The following is a 19,856-nucleotide window of genomic DNA, read 5'->3' as shown; positions in this document are numbered from 1 at the left end:
TCTTAAATAACAGCAATTGCTTTTGACATAAGGATGCTATTTAACACTACCCAGATCCTTTAAAGATAGATTTATCATTGACAAAACCATTCACAAATGGGCACATGTTTTGTTTTCACAGTAAGTCCTGTAGAAGCGATGCACACACTCTTCCATTCGTTAATGTTACACGCCTTAGCCCAAACTACTCATGACCTTACTCCAAAGGCATTATTATCAATGCGCCACAACAACATTCCATCTCATCAGTACCTGCTTCCATGACAAAATCATTAGTTTCTGTCAGTAAGAGACTTCACAAAAATGAGCTTACATGAGCAGATTACAACACAACAAAAATGAGAAGAGCAGCTTGTCCGTTTCAAAGAGCGAACGACAAACTTGGCAGTACAGGTTGTAAGTGAAGTGGTCATTTAGATACTGAAGTCGCTTCTTCAAAATTTTGGATTTATTACTGAAAAGAAAAGAAGCAATAAACTGAGACTTCAAATGTAATAACATATACAATCCATTGAGAAATTTCATCTATTTAGGGTTGCGGGGGATTTATCTTAGCTCCACAAGGGACTTGAGTGCCTGTTTCCCCAAAATTTCAACTATACTGTCTCTCTTTTTAAAAGACTGTAGGACTTTCAGAAGTCCGAAGTAAAATAATAAGCTGAAATCAATTTGCCACAGTTAAGTGGTGGCACTCAGTCTTCAAAATGGAGCCTATTTCAGAACCAAACTTCCCACTAAGTCACATTCTTTAAAATACTTAAATATAGCACACGCTTACACCTCATATTTTGTTTCACCAGTAACCAAAAAGAGCAATTAATTCGTTAATAAATCCTATTTTCCTTCAAAAGCCTGCATTTAAGGAGGCAAATTGTTCCCCAACGAAGAAAACTATTCATAAGAAGAGAATGACCCCCCCTGATTTTCTGCAGACAGACTGTCTTTACCTGTCATGAATGGAGCTGATGAAGAGGCTGACAAACCAGCTGAGCGAGTACTGGTACATGGGGTCGATGTTGGCCAGGTCCGCGATGCTGAAGAACAGCACGGCCGAGTGCTGCGCCACGGGCCGGTACGCCTCCCGCGACTCCGCGATCTTCAGCTCTGTCTTCTCTGCGATCTACCCGTCACCAGCGGGGCAGAAACAACGGCTTTTAACAGCCTTAAGAATGTTAATGCTCTACAAAAAATATTACTGCTTAATAACATCACCGAAATAGTTCCACACAGCGCTGTAACGGCAGGGTAATGCACCCCAGCAGGTCAAACGAGCACCTGGCCCTACCCCAGCACTGCCTGATCTATCTACCTGCACCACAGATACACGTCATTTAAAACACGTTAAAGACGGAATAAATTACCAGTAAAGATGCTCTAACAGATCCAATTTTATTCCTCTTCCCGTTTCGCAAGTATGTAATTTGCTCCTTGTTCTATGTATCCAAATCACATTATTTAAATTGAATTACTGAGGGAAGCACACATACACACTCCTTACCTGCTGTTTTCTTGTGATCTCATTAGCCATGAGTTTGGCTGAATCCAAGACCTGTATGGCAGTCTCATCTTCCAGAATATCACCTTCAGATGACTCTAAAGTTTCTAAAATTTTCTTCTCAATTTCTTGTAGATTCTTTTTATTGGCTGCAGACTGAATAATGAGAGCATTTCTTTCCTCTTCTAAATCTGGCCTAATGAAGAAAAACAAAACCCAAAATCAGTCAATTCTCATCTTGCACTGGCTGCAAAAGAAGCCCATGAAAATTATTCCCTCTTCCTACAGAAAGTTATTTGTGAATATTCTTTTCAGTTTAAGCGGGTTTTTGCAGTTTAACATCTATTTATCCTGGTGAGCAGAGATTTCTTTCCATGACTTCTACTCAGTATTTGGAAATGATGGTCTGATCTTTAACACCCTAGCATTTTGCAAATGGCAGTGCATCCTACCTTTCCTTTACCGTATCCCTGCTGCCTGAAAAAAACCACCACGTGATACACAGAGCCAGTTTACTGCTGGAAACACTTCTGTTAGCAAATTGTTTACCCCAATTGCACTGACATGTCTGTCCAAGCCAGACACTACTTCTCTGTGCCTCTCTGCGGGCTGAGATACGATCCATAATCAGTTTGAGAGGCAGTTTGCATTTGTTTCATACAAAATTAAAATGAAATCCTTGCAGTTCTGCACCTTTGTCTGGCAGTTCAGTCACGCTGAAAAAATAACAGTAATGATTTAAACTTCAAATAACATTTACATAGTTTCCTAACATCCACGGAATATTTCAGGAGAAAAACTGCCATGAAGAAACAATGATTTCACGTCTGCTATTTTAATTAACTTGTGGACACTTATTCTTAACACTTCCCTAATTAAACATTTTATATAATAAAATTTTGATTTTAAGCTATTACTGAGCAACATTTACACTATGTAACATCCATTTTTCTCTACAATAAATTGATTTTTCATTTATTTGGAATTATGCCATAAAAATGGCTGTTTATCGTAAAGAGGGACTTACCTCTCTTCTGCTACAACAATACCTAGCAGCTGGTCTTCAAGTCCCTCTGGTGTTATCATAAAATTGAGTAATAAAACTTTTGTAGCGAGTTCAGGCAAATAGTGTGGATTCCTTAGTTTTGTGGTAATAAAAAACTTGAAATCACTGGAATACTCAATAACGCTCTCACCAAGCCTGATACACTCCATACCTCCTAAAGTTAAGCAGAGAAACATTAAGAAAACTTATCTACTCCAATTACTGACAGAAAAAAACTACTTCTGTCATTAAATAAAAGCAAATTTCTCATCAGTGACAAATTGGCTGAAAACTAAAAATGAGTAAATATATTTGATAGTCTGAAAATTTATCACAGAGTTCAGTGGAGCCACTTATCACTCTTAGCAGATGAAATCAAGTTTCAATCCAACTACTACTGTACTTCCAATCTGCATACACAAAAACTAGAGATGGCAACAGAGAGCTGTGGAACCACTCCCCAATAATATATTATTACAGACTACTCTTTCCTTGAATTACTTGTCTGAAAGAGGAAACCACAAAGAAAAGAAAATAAAAGAGTTTGAGCTTTACTTTTCTTTTGTTTTTAATACTGAACATGGAAACCAGTAAAGACAAACTATGTAAGAAGGAAGGGAAAACATTTTTCTTTATGTGCACTTTTCTGTGCACGTAACAAGAGAAAAAGTTGAATACCAAATTCATAGCTACTTGCTAAGTGTGAAAAGCGTATATTATATGGCTCTAGACAAGACATTTATTATATGTATTATATTGTATTGATTAGTAATGTTGTATTAATATTTTGATAGCATGGTAAATGTAGTTTTGTAGTTAAAATGTAGTTTTTATATACCAGCCACAGGAAAACATAAGTCTTTCAGAGAAAAAGGATTTATGACTTCCTTATCAGAAGAGACCAGCTTCTCGTGTCTCGCTCAGCGATCTGGTGAAGGTTTTCACATAAAACCATTATCGCAATAGGCAGGAATGACATATTATTTGAAAGTAAATCTTCAATCTGTTGTGCAGTTACCCATCTCTTACTAGAGGCAGAATTAAGGCAAGAAAAGAGCAATATGAAAAACATCAGGTGGTGCCAGACTAGAAACTGAATTTCAAGGTCCTCTCCCTCAGGGTTCCAAATTCTGCCTTACCTTGTTTAAATGTCTGTTTAAGCAGCAAAGGTTCAAGAGATGGGTCTAGTTCTTCGCCAACATTTTCTAGCAGCAGTGGAGTCCCAAACTGAATGCAGTTCTCCACAGTTCTCATATAATCTGTGTCACTGATCTTGATAACATTCAGACGGTTGTCCTTTTCAAAATTCTTGATCCATTTATTTGCTTGACCTTGAGGATCAATCATTAATGGCCTAGAAAATACAGTGTAGGACAGTTTTCTCAGTGCTTGCAGGCTTTTTTACAAATTTTAAACTATTTTACATGTTTCTATATCAGGCTGTCAAATAAGGGGTACAATTTATTATGTTTTTTTAAGATACCAGTGAATAATAGCTGCACAGGTGTTTTACAATAATTTGAAAAGTAACAGCAGAAACACCTTCAAAAGTTGCAAAAAGTCTTTAGCATTTTTCCTAAAATAACCAGAATTCAGAATTCTTGTAAAAATATTGTTCCACCTCCCCCCGGAACATAAAGATTCCACTCCTTTTTCAGTTAAACTGTTCTACAGAAGCTACATTGTTTCCAGATTTTTTTTTTTAAAGCGGGCACTTGTTTGGATTTGAAAATTAAACCTTTCTTTCACCTACCAACGTCTTGAATTGTCAACGATGACTCCATTGTCTATAGAAAATACATCAGTTGGCAAACCAGCAATATTCCAGGCTCTTATTTTTACTGGGTCACCTAGATTCTTGCTCAAAGAGAAATCCTCAGAACAAGGGATTTCTTTCTCCTGAAAAAGAGGGGGAAAACCCAACAAAATAAACATTTTTCTTTATTCTGTGTTCCTTTGTATCTTTATTAAATGCCACTTCAATCCAAAAATGACAATGTGCATTTTAAGAGACTGAAATAGGTCACGTATAAGTAAAAATTCTGGGGAAAATAAACCCATAATTTCAATAATTAACTACATTTCCCCACTAAATATTTACTCTCTCTGCAAATTTTGTAAGACTCGTCCAGTTTTCGGTACATTCATAATGTGGGAGGTTTGTTACATAAAGTTATGACTTAAGAAATTCATACACAGTTGGAAATATCTAATTATATCTTCCATTAACTCAGTACAGCAATCCAGTGAGAATTCGTCACTGTTTAATGCATTTTAAGTGATTCCAAATAATTTTATTTATGAATTATGGCATTCATATAAGTATGCTGGAAGTGTCCCTTTGCAAACAACATAATCATCTAATTAACACACAAATATTTGATGTGTAAGGTATAGAATGTTTTATATTACACACGACTGCATTTTAAATTCTATTCTTTCATTTAAAGGCAAAATAGAGAAAGCAGTGAGATTTTACTTCAGTAACAATCAATCCGTACAAAATCAATGACGGTTTCTAGTTTCTGATATGCTACTGTGGAGCAAAGTATAAGTGTGGGGTAAATTCACTGATTTCATTAAATTCAAATCTACAAAATATTGGATCAGTAGAACAGATCCCATTGGTTTGCCCATGAGGTTTACACTAAGCTAATTTAAAATAAATTACAAGGGATTTTTGAAGCCTTTTGCAGCAGTCTCAAAAAACTGAAACATTTATTTAACTCTAAGATAACCATCTAACCTTGCACAGTTTCCTCCAATCTTTGGTACATTCTTGTCGAAATCCGGCAGTAAAAGCTCCCAGATATGCAATTACCCCAGCTGATATCAGAATATCTCCTGTCAGATTATCATATTCCTCTTGAAGATCATACGCAGCTTGACTCCATCTAGGACAAGCAGAGAAAAGTCATGCTGAAACCTCCAAATTAATAATATTGATGTTAAAAATCAACTTGGTTTTGTTCATCTTAGGTAAGAATAGGTGAAGAATATGAAAAACTAATTCATGAGTCATGTATTCTATTCTCATTTTGAAGATATTTCTTCTACTATTCTCCCAATGTTGCTGCCCATATTTTTACACTAGAAACAATCAGGAATATTTCCAGGTGACAGACATTCTTTAGTGTTAAAGTCCACACAGCATTAAAGGCTTAGAGAACAGAATTTCAAGTTCTGTTTCTACAGTGGCTGTTTTATCTGATCTTTGAACTTCAACCTAACCTTGTTTTCTCTCCACCAAGGCCTCCAATCAACTTTTCTGCTCGTTCCAGCTTTTTTGCACACATATCAACCTGGAATTCTAAACGAGCCTTTTCTTCCGTCTTTTCAGCGAAAGTTTGTTCCAAAGCAGCCAAACGGCCTTCAACTGCTGCAAGTTCTTCTCTCTTCTGATTCAACAGTTCCATTGTCGTTGCCAAGGACTCTTCTGCCACTTTTAAACGTTCCTTTTTGGGTTCAATCTCCTATTCAATTACAACCGATACACATGTGCTTTTAGGATGTTTTTTGTTAACTTTCTTATTAAGTACAATGCTTAGGGTGAATACATGGAGCAAAGGAAGATTCCATAGCACCAAGAGGCAAGGATCAAAACCACACCTTTGATACCCTGTGAAAGACTTCCATTCCCTTAATCCATTTGCATAAACCCTCTGCTGCTGAGGAAGCTTTAGCCACCACTTGTGGATCAAACTCTGGATTAGTCAGGTACTCAGTCCGAATCTTCTGCATGACAGCTTCCTGGGTAACAAAAGCATTAGAGCCCATCAGATCTCATGGCTGACACTTCAAAACTGAACAGATTCAATGCCATTTCTCTACACAATTAAATAAGAAAGAACTATTCAGTATTAACTGTTGTAGAAATCACTGCTTGATTGTTTTGATCTTCCTATCATGTTTCATAGTCTTTTTATGTTTTCATTCTAATCCTATCCTTATACTTTCTAATCGTGCATTTGCTGTATCTTCCATGTGGCAGCGCCCTAAGTGCTAAGAGCATCACAGTCACATAGGAGCCTTAATTTACACTGCCCTTTGCGAAAAACACACCAATTCCATTATTTGCTATCTTCTTCTCAATGCACAACTTTGGGTTGCACTATAAAAATGCATTTCTCCTAATGTAATACAAAATGTAATTGCATGTGCCTACTCTTGGGGATCAGTTTTATAAAGGACAAAGCATATCCAATTTCCAATTAGTTCAGCAAAGGGCAAGAATCACACTTATGGATAGCAAGACCTTTGGGAGAAATGATCATATTTGAAAGATTATATAGCTAGTACATTTCTGCATTTATTGTATATATATATATGTACACTGGCATATATCTGCCAGTATAATTAACAAAATATTACCCATTTTGACATCATTTATTTATTCACTGATTCATTCAATCAAAATGCTACAATTAGAAAAAGATGTTAAGAAAGGCAATCACCAGTGAATTATAAAAAGAAGTTTCTAATGCCAAATGGTTGATCTAGTAAAACTAGGAAAACAAGAAGGCATAGGAAGGCTGATCATGGATCAAATGTCCACCAGTTCCACCAAAAAAACCCAAACAACTCCCAAAACAGAATACGTGAAATGAGGCTAAAAGGACATAGGCTCAGAAGAGACTGATTGAATTGGACAAATTATGTCTCCAGTAGAGTATTTTCTCATTTTATTTTTTTTTCCCTGCAAGAAAGTGTCTACGTGGCAAAAATGACTGAAAAAGCCTTACTGGAATGGGTTTCTCAGAACAGGCTTTCAAATCCTTTAAGAAATTCATGTTGCCAAGCATTTTCTGGCTTGCAGTCCAGTAATCCAAAATCTACAAAACATAGTAGAAAATACCTTTTCAGGCTTTAAAACAAATACACATACAAAAAATTACAAACCTCATTTAATTAAAACTCATGAATATTTAATAACCAGGTATCTCCTTGAGATGCCAACAAAGCAGAAAATCATCATAAATCAAACATTTCCTTGCAATCGTACTTTAAGCCAAAAAGTAAACAGTGTCTCAGGGAAGTTAGGTATTATCTATTTTTAAGAAATGAGTAAAGCAAACTAAATCTGGCACATTACAAAATTTGGAAAATAAGGAATTCTGAAAGTTTTCAGTAAAATCTTGGGTAGAGCCTATAAGTACTTGCCTACTTTAATGGACCTTGGCTTATCTTGTTTATTGGATAGGTGTTGAGAAGAACATGAATTACATTTTTATTTCAGACTATTGTCTGCCATTTTACCTTGCCTCCAGATCCTGAAGGATCTGCAATTCTTTCAGGTTTTTTTTCTCTTATGACACAGACAGCAGCCATGACAAGTTTGACACCAGATGGAGGATTTTTCATTGTTTTGACAACTGCTATATCAGAAGGCTAAAATAAAAAATACATTAAGTATTATGCCTTTCTCAGCACTCTATAAATAACCTGATAGAAAAAAGAGGAATTATAACACCATTACCAATGGTAACATTACCAGTGGTAATAGAGGAATTTCTAGAAGAGATGATCCAATGTTAACATCACGATTAACAATATCCACCAATATCCCCTATGCAGAGGAAATAAAAATTAAATAAATGCCAATAAACTGTAAACTCATGATTAAATATAATTATATTTTAAAAATTCCATGTCAGAATACTTTTTATACATTTCTGTGTCATCTAAGATATCTCACATTCTTCTAAAGTCCTACTTCATTTTAGAGAATTAGTTAACACTTTTAAATGTTGAAATTTAGATCAGCTTGCCTTTAAAGTGTCAAGAGCACCGATTGCAGCCTCCATGACAGGCATGGCCTCTGCCAGGTCACTCTCACATTCATTTTTCAGTGCCTGAGCTTCTTCAGCTTTCTCTGTAGCAATTTCTTCATCCACTTTTACAATTTTCCTTTTCTCTTCTACTTCTGCAGATTCTACTTCTATAATCTAAGGAAAAAACATGACTGGGCTTGATTTACATTGTGCCCTAAATGATCAAATAAACTGAAATTACCTACTGTGGGACTTATGGAATACTGTAAAATATAAAGAGAAGATTGAAGTTTTTTAATATGTTAACATAATTTCAATTTATGTTAAGGGAATAATTTCTTAGCATACTGCAACATCATCATGGAGTTTTAACAGCAGATAAACTGTATGATATCAGATTACTCTCAATAAAAGCTATTCAAAATATCTTTGAAGTTCAGGAGAGAAGAGGCTCTTCATGCTTGTGCATCAGGCTGTAATTAAATGGATGAGCTTTTACAGGGAGTTTTAGCTTCACAGTCTGTAATTTTGACTATGGAAATTTATTTTCTTTTCGGGGAGAAGTCAAGACTTCATCCACCTCTCTTTGCAGCTCTAGGGAAGTGACATTCAGTTTTCTTAGAGGTAGAAGAGATATCACTGTATCTGTAAAAAATACTTAGGAATCAGAAACAAGTGCATAATGTCAATTAAATCATGCTTTTTTGGTGATGCAACAGTCACATACTAGGTAAGTGTGAATATATTTTCATATACTGGAGTTTTCAAAACACCCAAGGTTTTTGATCCTAAATCCCACTAAATTCCCATGAAATTAACTGGACTTAGGATCCTTTTGTAAGTCAAGCATATAATCCTTACACATGCAAAGACAGACTGTGCAAAACTGTTCTTGTTTGTTTTGTCATAATGGGTCATATGGAAAAACTATTTGAGTTTTTCACAATGTTTGTGAATCAACTTGGGAAACCTGATTTAACCACCATTAGCATGACATTTTCTCTAACATCCTTCAGCATGAGCTTAGGCAATGACTGTATATCCAGAGAATATAATTCGTATAAAGAATGAAGTTTTCTCTGTGTTCTAAGGATATAAACATAAATAACCAGTTTCAGAATTCTGGAAACCTCTGTAAACAAGAAGTGAGCTCAAAAACCTCAATTCAACTCCTACTTTCTGAAAGTCACACATCAATGAAATAAGACATATGCTTACATTAAAAGCCACAAAGCTGTATTTGTAAAACTCTACCTTCATCATGCTTGCATTTTCCACTTTAGCCTCTTCCAGTTTGGGCTGGAGCTCAATTAATTCCACTTTCATCCTACCAACCTATACATATAAAAAGAATCAGGTGGGATCCAGGAGGGTCAAGCACAATTTCAAACAAATTCTCTAAGACCTTGATTTAACCTAATGACTAATTTATTGATAGAAGGGTGTAACATTCACTTTCAAACAAAAACATGTCCAAGACTTACTTAAATCTCCTACATACAGTGTCTAATTTTAAGAAACTACGCTCACTTATAGCCAGTCACCTGTTAACCACCGAGGAAATGACATGTTCATATACTACTTCACAATATATGCTTAAAGCTGTATGGCTCTAGCACTAGTTCTGTGATTGTAGGAAAGAAAAGGCAAAATATATTTGTTAGTTTTACTGTTGAAGACTGAGCTAAACAAAATCTGAAGGACCACTTTTGACGGGCTTCTCCAGAAAAAGACCTGCATTTGACAAACATTTTCTCTTTTTAGTTCCATATTTGTTGTAACTCACCTGTGACTCAGCAAAAGCTAGTTTATCTAGCCCGTTCACATATTTCTTCTTGGCTTTCATTACACTGTCTCGTTTCTCAGTAAGAAGTCTCTGAAATGCAGCAATAAGCTCAAGATAAGAAGTAGGAGTAACATAATTATGGCGTCCCAGACTTTGTAAGAACCTATTAAAAAAGTAAAAAAAAAAAAAAGAGTAACTTTAAATTTTGATTTTTTTTTTTAGTTTTTCATTAGCAAATGTTATGTAACTTTGAAATTAACAATTTCAATGATTTTATAGAATTTTTATGAAGGCAAATAGTTGTGTTAATTTTTAATATATAAATGAGTAGCATTGACACTCAGTCACCTCATAGTTTATGATTGTTTGCAAAAGCCATAGACTGACCTTTCAGAGAGTGACAAAACCGAAGTATGAAAGTATTTACAGATGGGCACAACACCCTGACGCTCCGTGTCTGTGAGCTGAAGGGTTTCTAAGAATTTACTAGCCACACGTTCAAGGGCATCTTCAGGCCACGGCTGAGAGACAAATGAGGAAAGAATACCTAAAATACAACTGTTAGCAGCCATCAAACGTTAAAATCAGTTTTTACCATTCAAACCACCAGAATGAGACACACTAGTCCCAGCTGTGTCTCAAGAACAATGAACTGATAAAAGGGTTGGTTAGCTCAGGCAGCAAGGTCACTACCCGTGCAATCTTTTTTGGCAACTCCTGGTTGATCTAGTTCAAAGCTACACGTTAACATTCCATCCAAACAGTTCTGCATCTATTCATTCTTTGGACAAATAATTAACTGACATCAGCACTGGGCCGAGCTATAGAGCTAACCGTGCTTTCTTGAGAGCAATACTGCTTACATCAATACTGCTTCTCCAAGTTTTATTTGCTATAGAAGATCTACTGATAAACAACAGGACTTGTATTTGCTAGTCATTCCTACAATGGATGACTTGCTTCATAGGCAGCCACAATTAAGATCATTTTACAGTCACAATGGAATGATTTCTCTAGTCCTTTAAAAATATACACTATGGAATAAAATTGCAAACTGCCACCAAACTAAGACTATTCATACTTCAAAAATGTGTAGCAACAAAATTTACCTTTATTTAGATGTAGAAATGTTGAGTTCACACAAAGAGCTCCTAAAATATTACAGAAAAGGCCTATGCAATTTTAAAATTTTGAAAAACAAGGAATACTTCTAACAAGGAAGACAAAAGAAAATTTAATGGCACTTAGAAATACAGTGTTAGGGAACTGAAGCAGATTTTTGAGGAAATAATATAAATATTTTCCCCTACCTGGAACCAATCGATAGTACAGCAGTTGATGAGCGATGGAAACTGTCTCAGACGATTGCGGAAAGCGTCTCCAATTGGGCTGAATGCCACCACAATATGGAGATTTTCTTTGCAGAAGTTCACAAAAAGTGCATACAATGCCAAGGGACTGAGTTCTTCACCTTTATCACCAGCCTGAACTGCTGCAAGAACACCCTCAGGAATAATACATAGCATAAAAAAAGTCATATAAATTCTCATTAAGCACATTTGAAGTCCTATAGCAATCCTATTAATGGTAGCATCATCAGGAAATTAATTTTTTTAGTGGAAACGAAACGGGCAAAATGAAGTAGAAAACCAGAACAAGTAGTAAATACTGCTTGAGAACAGGATTGCACTATTTACCCTGACAACTCCTTCCAGAAATGATCATCTGCTGCTCTGAAAAACTGAGAGTAGATCATAACAAGAGAGTAAAAGAAGAATTCTTTTGAGGGAGCAGATTTAAATGAGTAAAAACCAACTTTGCTCCAGCTGGCACACTGTGGATAGCAACCAACTCCCAGCATACACCCACTGAATATGTTCCCACAAACTGTGAAAACGGAAAAGAGCCACATTATTTTAATAATAAAAATATTTTAATGCCACATATATATCTGGTAAGAATGAAACAGTAATAGAAAAAGATCACAAGAATTATAATCAAACTTCTTTGAAAGATACATGAATCCATGTATCAACATGCTCCATAACTTAAGTGCAAGAAAAACCAGTAGTAACATCTAACAAGTGATAGAGATATTTTAAGAAAGAACATTTGTGTATGCACTAAGAATGACTTTGAAAGTCAACTGGAAGCATACCTAGTTAATTTAGTAAAAACATCAGACAGGAAGACAGCATAGCACACAGTTCCAAATATTGTCTGCTAACATTAATTTTCCTTGATGTTAACTTGATGCCCCTCCCTCCCAAATTGGGACTGCTACTGTGAAAATCCAAGTCTGATTTTAGCTTATTTTGGTTTTAATTTGCCTGAGTACATTGCATCTTTACTTCTGAACCTAAATTCATGGAGCACCTTTGCCCACCTTGTCTCTGGATAGAAGTGTCAGGATGTGAAATTCTATCTAATAATGCCCTAGTGCCTCTGAGAGTAGGAGTCTATTGGGAAAGCCAGGTCGTGTGTTCCAATAAAAATGTCACATCTTTGCACTTCACTGATCAATGAAAACATTACGATGCGAAATCTTGTCCGAAACAATACACTACAGAAATAACTACAGCCACAGGGTATTCATGAACAACACAAATTCTCTACATGCACAACTTAACATGTTCGTGAACAGAGTGCTAGGTCAGAATTAAAGCTTGTAGTTGGCATAAACTTATCCAGAAGTTTACTAAGTTGATTTATCTAAGGTTTCAAAAAGAAGTCACAGAATCAAGTGCAAACGTCCAGAAGCCACATTTCACACTGAAATGACCAAGGAGATTAAAAAGGAGGTGAAATTAAAGAGAATTTCTAAAGATACCTCTACAATTTCTTGTTTTTCGTCTGCTGCAAAAAGATTGGGAACCTCCCCTGTGTTGAGGACACTGTCAAGATCTTCTAAAAAGCTTTCCTCTTTAATTTGTGTGTCTGTGATTAGAAATACAGATTTCAAGCCTTTAACACCCGCATTCTTCAGAAGTCTCTGAAAATGCAAGACAACGCAAAATTGTACGTTCCAAAACACCCTTCCTCAAAATTAAGTCAAAATGTAGACAGGTTATTAATACTCACTTTCAGATCTTCCTTCCACTCGTTTGTACCATAGGTCTTAGAAATCTCTGGTTGAAAAACACACATCCTTGCCATGAAGGCTGCCAGGCGTGTCAGCGACTGCCGCCCGCTCCCTCCCATTCCAACCAGCAGAGCGTTCCCCCCGGGCTGCTTCAGAATGCGGCTTAAGCGAGACAGATGCTCCAACATGTACCTGCAGTGGGAGCGTGCTCATTACCAGCTGAGCAGAAAGACATGGACATCCCAGAAATCTGGGAAACAAATCCAAGAGCAGCAGCTCCAAACCAAATTTCTGAGTGCGGGGTAGGGTGGGGTAGAGAGGAAGAGGAAGAAAGAGAGTAGGCATGAACCGCAAAATAAAGTAGAACTTGTAATTCTTCTGTTATACAAATATCAGTATTTAGCTAAATGGCTAAAAATTGCAATATGCAGAGGTTAGAACAGGAGCACTATACAGATAAATGTGTTAAAGGAAAAGAAAAACATGGGTTCTCTACTTCAAAATAACAGCAGTATTACCAATTTTAACTTCCTTGAAGAATAGCAATTTAAGTATCTTTTTAAAGTAACCACTGGGGGAACACGGTTTATATCAACAAACATCTCCATTTCCTCTACCTCTGACTGTGTTTCCTAACTTACATGTGGAATTAACATTGGAACATCCTCAGGAAGCAGTATCTGCACATTACTGAGAGTTTTTGTCAAAACTCAGGTATGATTTATCTCAGAATATGAAGCAAGGCCCGTAGATCACTTGCTTAAGCACAGGGCATGGGGTAATTAAAGCAAGCTGAGCAACTATTAAAAAGTAGCCTCAAAAAACCTTCCAAGTGCATGGCTGCGCTGCATAACAACAGAACAGACAGCTGTGATTGTGAACATCTCCCTCTTGGGACGCTTGTCCTCGGGGAATGAAAATCCAGTGACACCCATCTTCACTAGTGACAGAGGCCTAGGAGAAGTACAGCATCTACCTGATTCAGTGCACAATGTTTCTGTAACAACTAAGGAAAACATTCAAGGCCCCTCAGGAGAAAAGCTTCTCATTATTTACTTTCAAATAGAAAAAGGAGGAGCATAAGAGAAAAATCAGTTTACTTCCATTCAAAAAGGTGTAACACCACAAACACTTTTAAGGATGCATAAAGGGGGGGAGACATAACTAAAAACCACAGTCCACAAAATTGAATATACTGAATTATCAACTACTGCTTAAAGCTCTTAAAAAAATAGATCATAAACACCTGAAAACAACAAGGTTCATTCTTGTTTTCTGGGTTTGATTATATTCATCCAGACACTGTTCCACAACATCACTGAACTCCTCAATGCTTGGAACCTCAACATAAAGTCTTTCATCTCCCTCAAGTTCTGGAACCATGTAGTCACCAAAACACAAACTTCTCATGTTTTCTTCTGTTACCTGAGATAAATATTCAACAAATTAAGTCAAGTTCAATATTTAATGAATGTATTCCTCATTGGGATTTTGGTAACAAAGGAGAATTTAGACAAATACCCCAGACACACAAAAAAAACCATTCCAAAAGATTTTGACTCACAGACAACACCCTGCTCAAAATTATGTTTCCTGCATGGAACTATACGCTTATTCTTAATTTGTTCTTGGAAAACAATTGGCTCCAATAGCCACTGACAGTCTCATAATCATGACATTCAGATTACACCAAATTCATACACGTGTATATTATGAAATGGACAACTAAGGCCACAAAGTTATTTCTTCTATACACGAAAGAAATTACAGAGGACATAAAAAGCAAACAACAAAAAAAGGCATAGAATATAACACAACTATACAGCACTTTGGATACTAAAATTTAATAACAATCACAGGATGCAAATGCACAAATTTCTTCTAAGGAAGAGTAGTAAGTTCGCTCACATTTAAAATGTAGCATTTTTTGAGAAGAATGCTTATGTACAACAGTTAAACTCTCCCAAACAATTTTCATTTCTACTTTTTTTCCTCATGAAGACATTTTGCCAAATTCAACTCAAACTTTCACGTCCATTTGAATCAAAATTTCACCTATGATTAACTTTCACGTCCTAAATTTGCAATAAAAGCAAACATATTTTGCAACAGATTAAACCTGATACTCACAGGTGATTTTCCTTCCTTAAGGTGTGCAAAAACTCTATCGAATGCTTCTTTGAAGTGTTCTTTCACAATATCTTTCACTAGATTGAACAGCCAGGCTCTGTCATCATCTTCCACCAGGCGGTCATAGAAGACACGAAACACCTCGTGTACAAACAGCCGAATCATGACGTGTTTGCTTCCAACTGCGCTTTTCTTAATGAGCAAACAGCCATGGATAACCCGGGAAAAGTCACGCAGGTTGAAGGTATAGTGAGATTTGGCTGGTGTGGGCAAAAGATTTTTGATGGCTTGCTTATACACCTTCAGATAACAACAACAGAGAACAACAACATCAAAGAAATAACACTAACTTTTTATCATAATTCCTAAATGCCTTTTAAAATGTTATTTCTCAAAAAAAACAAACCAAAACCCCCAAACTTTTCACGCTACATTACTGTAGAGCCGAAGGAACTTCAATTAACAATCTGAAGGAAATTGCCAGTAATGTCTTTGCCTCTTACCTCTAAAGTGGCGGTGACAATTTGATTTCCAATCGTGGAGAAGTCAGAAGGGAACTCATTAATCCTTAGGTAGAGAGCTACTACAGTGGAGAAGATGCGGATCATTGTCTCATCACTGAAGGAGTTGATGGTACAAATGTTGAAGTGTCGCAGGAACCGAGGGGTGACCGGATTCCTCCCACCCCCCGGAGGCCCCATGGCAGCCAGGAACTGGATGTCAACAAGGGTGATTTTAGAGGTGTCCTTCAAATCATACCTTCAAAATAAAATGCCACGTGACATTTAAATACAGATATAACACATTTGCTACACTTTAGATGCATCTATACAACAGACTCCTCTGCATGCATTAAAAAAAAGCATTTAAAAATATATAAAAACACACTAGGCATTACACAATGTAATATTATTTTTTTATATATATATATTTTATGTTTTTAAAACCAAACCCCTCCTCCCTAAAAACCAAAAAAAGCCCCAAAACCTAGTAATTTAATTGTGCAACAGTTAATCTCAACATATTCTTTCCTGGCCCAAAAGAAAGATTATTTGTTTAAACTGTGTTCCATAAAACTTGGTATGAAATTTTGAGTATTAAAACTGTAATGTGTCAAGATATATTATCTCTGTTCAGGAGATATTTGAGCAGTGCCTGGAATCAAAAGAGTAGTTGTATTTGAGAAATGCCTAGAATCATGGAACGAGCCAGACTCAGGAAAACACCTGCTCCAACCTTCCAATATAAGCAACCCCAAAACCTCAAAAGCAGGGCAGACTTTCAGCTTATTTCATTTCTTATTTCATCATCAGATCTGATTTCACTGTGAATTTAAAAAAAAAAAAAGAGAGAGAGATCTTGCTCAAAAAAAAATTAGTGACTAATAGAAACATGTATAATAGGGGAAACCAATATAAGAAATAAAATCAGAAGTTTTATATAACTTAATATATAGAGATATGTACAGAAAACTGCCAACTCACTCTAAGGAGGAAGAGAAAGAAAAAGGACAAGAAACTGCACTGGAAAAAAAAAATTAAAATTATCAAGGCGTAAATGAATAATTTTATTTACTGTATACTAACTCTGCTGAAGTTCAGCAACAGAACATTCTAAAACACTCAAAATGAATTTGATCATGAATTTCCTAAACTGAGAAGTCCTTAGAGAGTAATATATAAGTTGTTTCCATTTTAAATAGTGTATTTTTATATAAATTAAATGTACATTAACATTTACAAACCACTTCAAAAAAGTTTTGAAAATAAAATTCAAGGAAATAAATTAGTGTAACAGCAAATACAGCAACAAAAAAATTTCAGTGTATTTCAAATAATTACCAAAATCCATGGTCAAAGAACTGTCTTAAAAGTTCTATAGGAGGCTGCGCCCCATACTTCTCCAAAGCAGGCATATTCATATCATCTACAAAAATAATGCACTTTTTTCCCATTGGAGGGCCAAAAACTCCTTTGCGCCTCTTGTCCAGCCTGGCCATAATAATGTTCTGCAACGCAAAGAGGATGATTCAGATTACAGATTACAGTGTTCAGCATACTCAGCACATTCATTTCCACAATCTCCTTGAGAAAATGATCTGCTCTACTAACCTGAGTCTGATTGGCACTGGTTCGAGCTGAAAAATTAATGAAGAAGGGGAAGTAGTGCTCCTTTTCCAAGTTGTTCATTAACTTGTCCTTGACATACACAGATTTCCCAGTTCCTGTTGGTCCCACTAGAAGCAGCGGTCTTCACAAAGACAGAAATAAAGCACACAGACTGCAGAAAGCTACATTGTAAACTAAAAGGTTTTACCAACTTGCCCTTCCTCTTCTACCTCTAAAAACATTACTTGCCTAAAGAAGAAACTAAAGTATTCTAAGGCACTCCCTAAACTCTCATAATTTTAGTTTGCTTCCACCAGCAAGAAAATGGGAGGAGAAACATTTTTCATTCCCTCATTCTACTGGTGTTGCAGTACATGAATACACAGGGGAGTTAAATTTCTTCTGAAATAGGTCTTTCATTAATTCAAATTTCATAACGCTTTCAGCCTTGGAACCTGAAGCTAGTTTTTATTTCATTCTCTTATATGATCTGACCCTGGCTAATATAACTAGTTTTGATAGGATTAATCAAAGAAAAAATCCTAAAATATATATTTAATTGCCAAAGTAGAAAGAGGGTGCAACATTTTTTGTGCTGTCCTAAGAGCATCATCAGACTGCAAATACTAAAGTTAGACTGTAATAAGATTTCACAAAAAACCTAAAACCAGACTTTTTTGTTGTTGTTTGTAGAATATGTCTGTTTTAAAAGGCCAAATAAACTGAGACTTTGATAAAAACAGTGAACTCAAAGAAAAGAATAAGAAGTATTTCTACCCATGATCAAATTTCACTTCAGAAATTTGTAGTGAAGCAACTTACTTTCCATGGGTAATGAACAGGTCTAGCAAATAGGTATAGCGAACTGTATCCATAGTTGGGACTATAATATCTTGAATCTTCACATTTTTATCACTGAAACGGATTTGTTCAATAAATTCATTCCAGTGAGCCCAACGTACGTTGCCTTTGAGCTAGGAAGAAACACAAATGTAGAACAGATTGATGTTACACATATGAAGGGTTTTCTCTACTATTTCACTTTTGAAAAATTAAAGTAATGGATTTCAATAAATTAATGCGTATTTGATGTTTCAAAAGTTCACACATTTCCTTTGTTTTACCTCACTAATAGAGAATTAAAGTACATACCTAAACTTAGACACCTTTATTTTCTTAAAAACTTTGTTCAGTGAAAACCTCAACAAAAAAAACAAGAGAAGAAAGGAGTCTAATAGGCAGTATAAACAAAAATTGTAACACAAACTATCTATGGGCTTTATATTCTGCTGTCCTTCTGAACAGTCCATATTATCCCTTGTATAGAAAAGCAGATCTGAATCTGCCAACTGAGCTTGGGTTACAGAACAAAAATACAGTGGCAGTATTACAAATAAAACTGAAATGTACATCTTGGAATTTTATTAAAAAATTGGCCAGTACGCTGGTATTTGAAAAATAAATGAAAAATGTATTGTGGGATTTGATCCAACCAACACTCAACAGCAACCAACAGGCTTCATAAAGTAAAACACACACCCGGCTGCATTTTCCTTCTATTAGGACTGTAAAAAACTATTTAGGGGATGCAGAAACCAATCCTACCTCAAACACGTAGTCATAGACCAAGCCTTTCTCTTCTAAGGGACACTCCCACCTTCCCAAATTCTCTGGTACAGGATTTGTTTCAGATTTCCCAGACAAAGTTTCCCTCAAGAAATTATCAAAAATTGTTCTGCTGTCACCATCACAAGTTCCACCAATGGACCAGATTGTGGCAAAAGCAAAACAACCCTGTAAAGGCAAAAGAAATAGTAACTGCCTCATAAATTGACATATTACATGAACCTTGTGGAGTCTGATTGACAAACATAATTCTAAAAAATATTGTTAAGCAGAGAGATGTCAGCAATTTCTCTTGAATACCCCTGGCCTAAAGAGATTCAGAAATCTGACTGTAGACAGAGCACACAAATAATCTTACTCAAGGACAGAAACAGACCGAGAGAGAGAGAACAAAAAATGAAGGCCACTGACTACAGCACATGACAAAGCCTGAGAAGAGTTATAATGATCAACCAGGATCTAGGATTTTTCTAATTTAATTTTAAAGAACTACTTTCACATTCTATTTTCTTCAGTTTTTCATAAGAATAATCATATGAGGTCAGACAGAGGATCCAACTAATATAACTGTCAGAAAACCCTCCTAACACAGAAATTTTGCTCAAACAAGACAATCAGTGTTGCATGAATGTTTATCTCCTGTAAGAGAAAGAAGACCCTTTGCTTTAGCTAACTTCTTGGTTATTTAAAAAGCACATTAAATAAAAACACTATCCCAATTATTCGGAAAAAGAGTAAACTTTTTAATCATATTTGTCACTTGCAAGACTTCCATCTCATCTGGGTACCTCCAGAGTATGGGGAGAGAGAGCA

At 35.8% G+C, this 19,856-nt stretch overlaps 1 protein-coding gene across 4 annotated transcripts in view; it reads right to left on the bottom strand.

Annotated features, from left to right (window-relative positions):
* DNAH12 (dynein axonemal heavy chain 12) overlaps positions 1-19,856 on the bottom strand; it is a 60,755-nt gene that overhangs the window by 12,904 nt on the left and 27,995 nt on the right. For 3 of the 4 annotated variants that reach the window (XM_040076207.1, XM_040076208.2, XM_040076210.1), the window contains 25 exons: positions 19,023-19,211; positions 18,240-18,391; positions 17,421-17,559; positions 17,151-17,317; positions 15,813-16,068; positions 15,310-15,609; positions 14,426-14,604; positions 13,179-13,371; positions 12,928-13,089; positions 11,408-11,602; positions 10,485-10,618; positions 10,098-10,260; positions 9,530-9,646; positions 8,309-8,485; positions 7,797-7,928; positions 7,283-7,372; positions 6,150-6,290; positions 5,772-6,013; positions 5,287-5,434; positions 4,294-4,439; positions 3,680-3,894; positions 2,523-2,715; positions 1,499-1,691; positions 948-1,120; positions 314-454 (listed from right to left, as the gene is read on the bottom strand). In XM_040076207.1, coding sequence (XP_039932141.1) covers positions 314-454; positions 948-1,120; positions 1,499-1,691; positions 2,523-2,715; positions 3,680-3,894; positions 4,294-4,439; positions 5,287-5,434; positions 5,772-6,013; positions 6,150-6,290; positions 7,283-7,372; positions 7,797-7,928; positions 8,309-8,485; positions 9,530-9,646; positions 10,098-10,260; positions 10,485-10,618; positions 11,408-11,602; positions 12,928-13,089; positions 13,179-13,371; positions 14,426-14,604; positions 15,310-15,609; positions 15,813-16,068; positions 17,151-17,317; positions 17,421-17,559; positions 18,240-18,391; positions 19,023-19,211 — 4,337 coding nt within the window. The remainder of the gene's footprint in view (positions 1-313; positions 455-947; positions 1,121-1,498; positions 1,692-2,522; positions 2,716-3,679; positions 3,895-4,293; positions 4,440-5,286; positions 5,435-5,771; positions 6,014-6,149; positions 6,291-7,282; positions 7,373-7,796; positions 7,929-8,308; positions 8,486-9,529; positions 9,647-10,097; positions 10,261-10,484; positions 10,619-11,407; positions 11,603-12,927; positions 13,090-13,178; positions 13,372-14,425; positions 14,605-15,309; positions 15,610-15,812; positions 16,069-17,150; positions 17,318-17,420; positions 17,560-18,239; positions 18,392-19,022; positions 19,212-19,856) is intronic. The other variant, XM_040076209.2, reaches the window with a different exon arrangement.

This window comes from Hirundo rustica, chromosome 12 (genome assembly GCF_015227805.2).
Source record: "Hirundo rustica isolate bHirRus1 chromosome 12, bHirRus1.pri.v3, whole genome shotgun sequence".
NCBI classification, from domain to species: Eukaryota; Metazoa; Chordata; class Aves; order Passeriformes; family Hirundinidae; genus Hirundo; species Hirundo rustica.
This window is presented reverse-complemented; position numbering and strand designations above follow the sequence as displayed.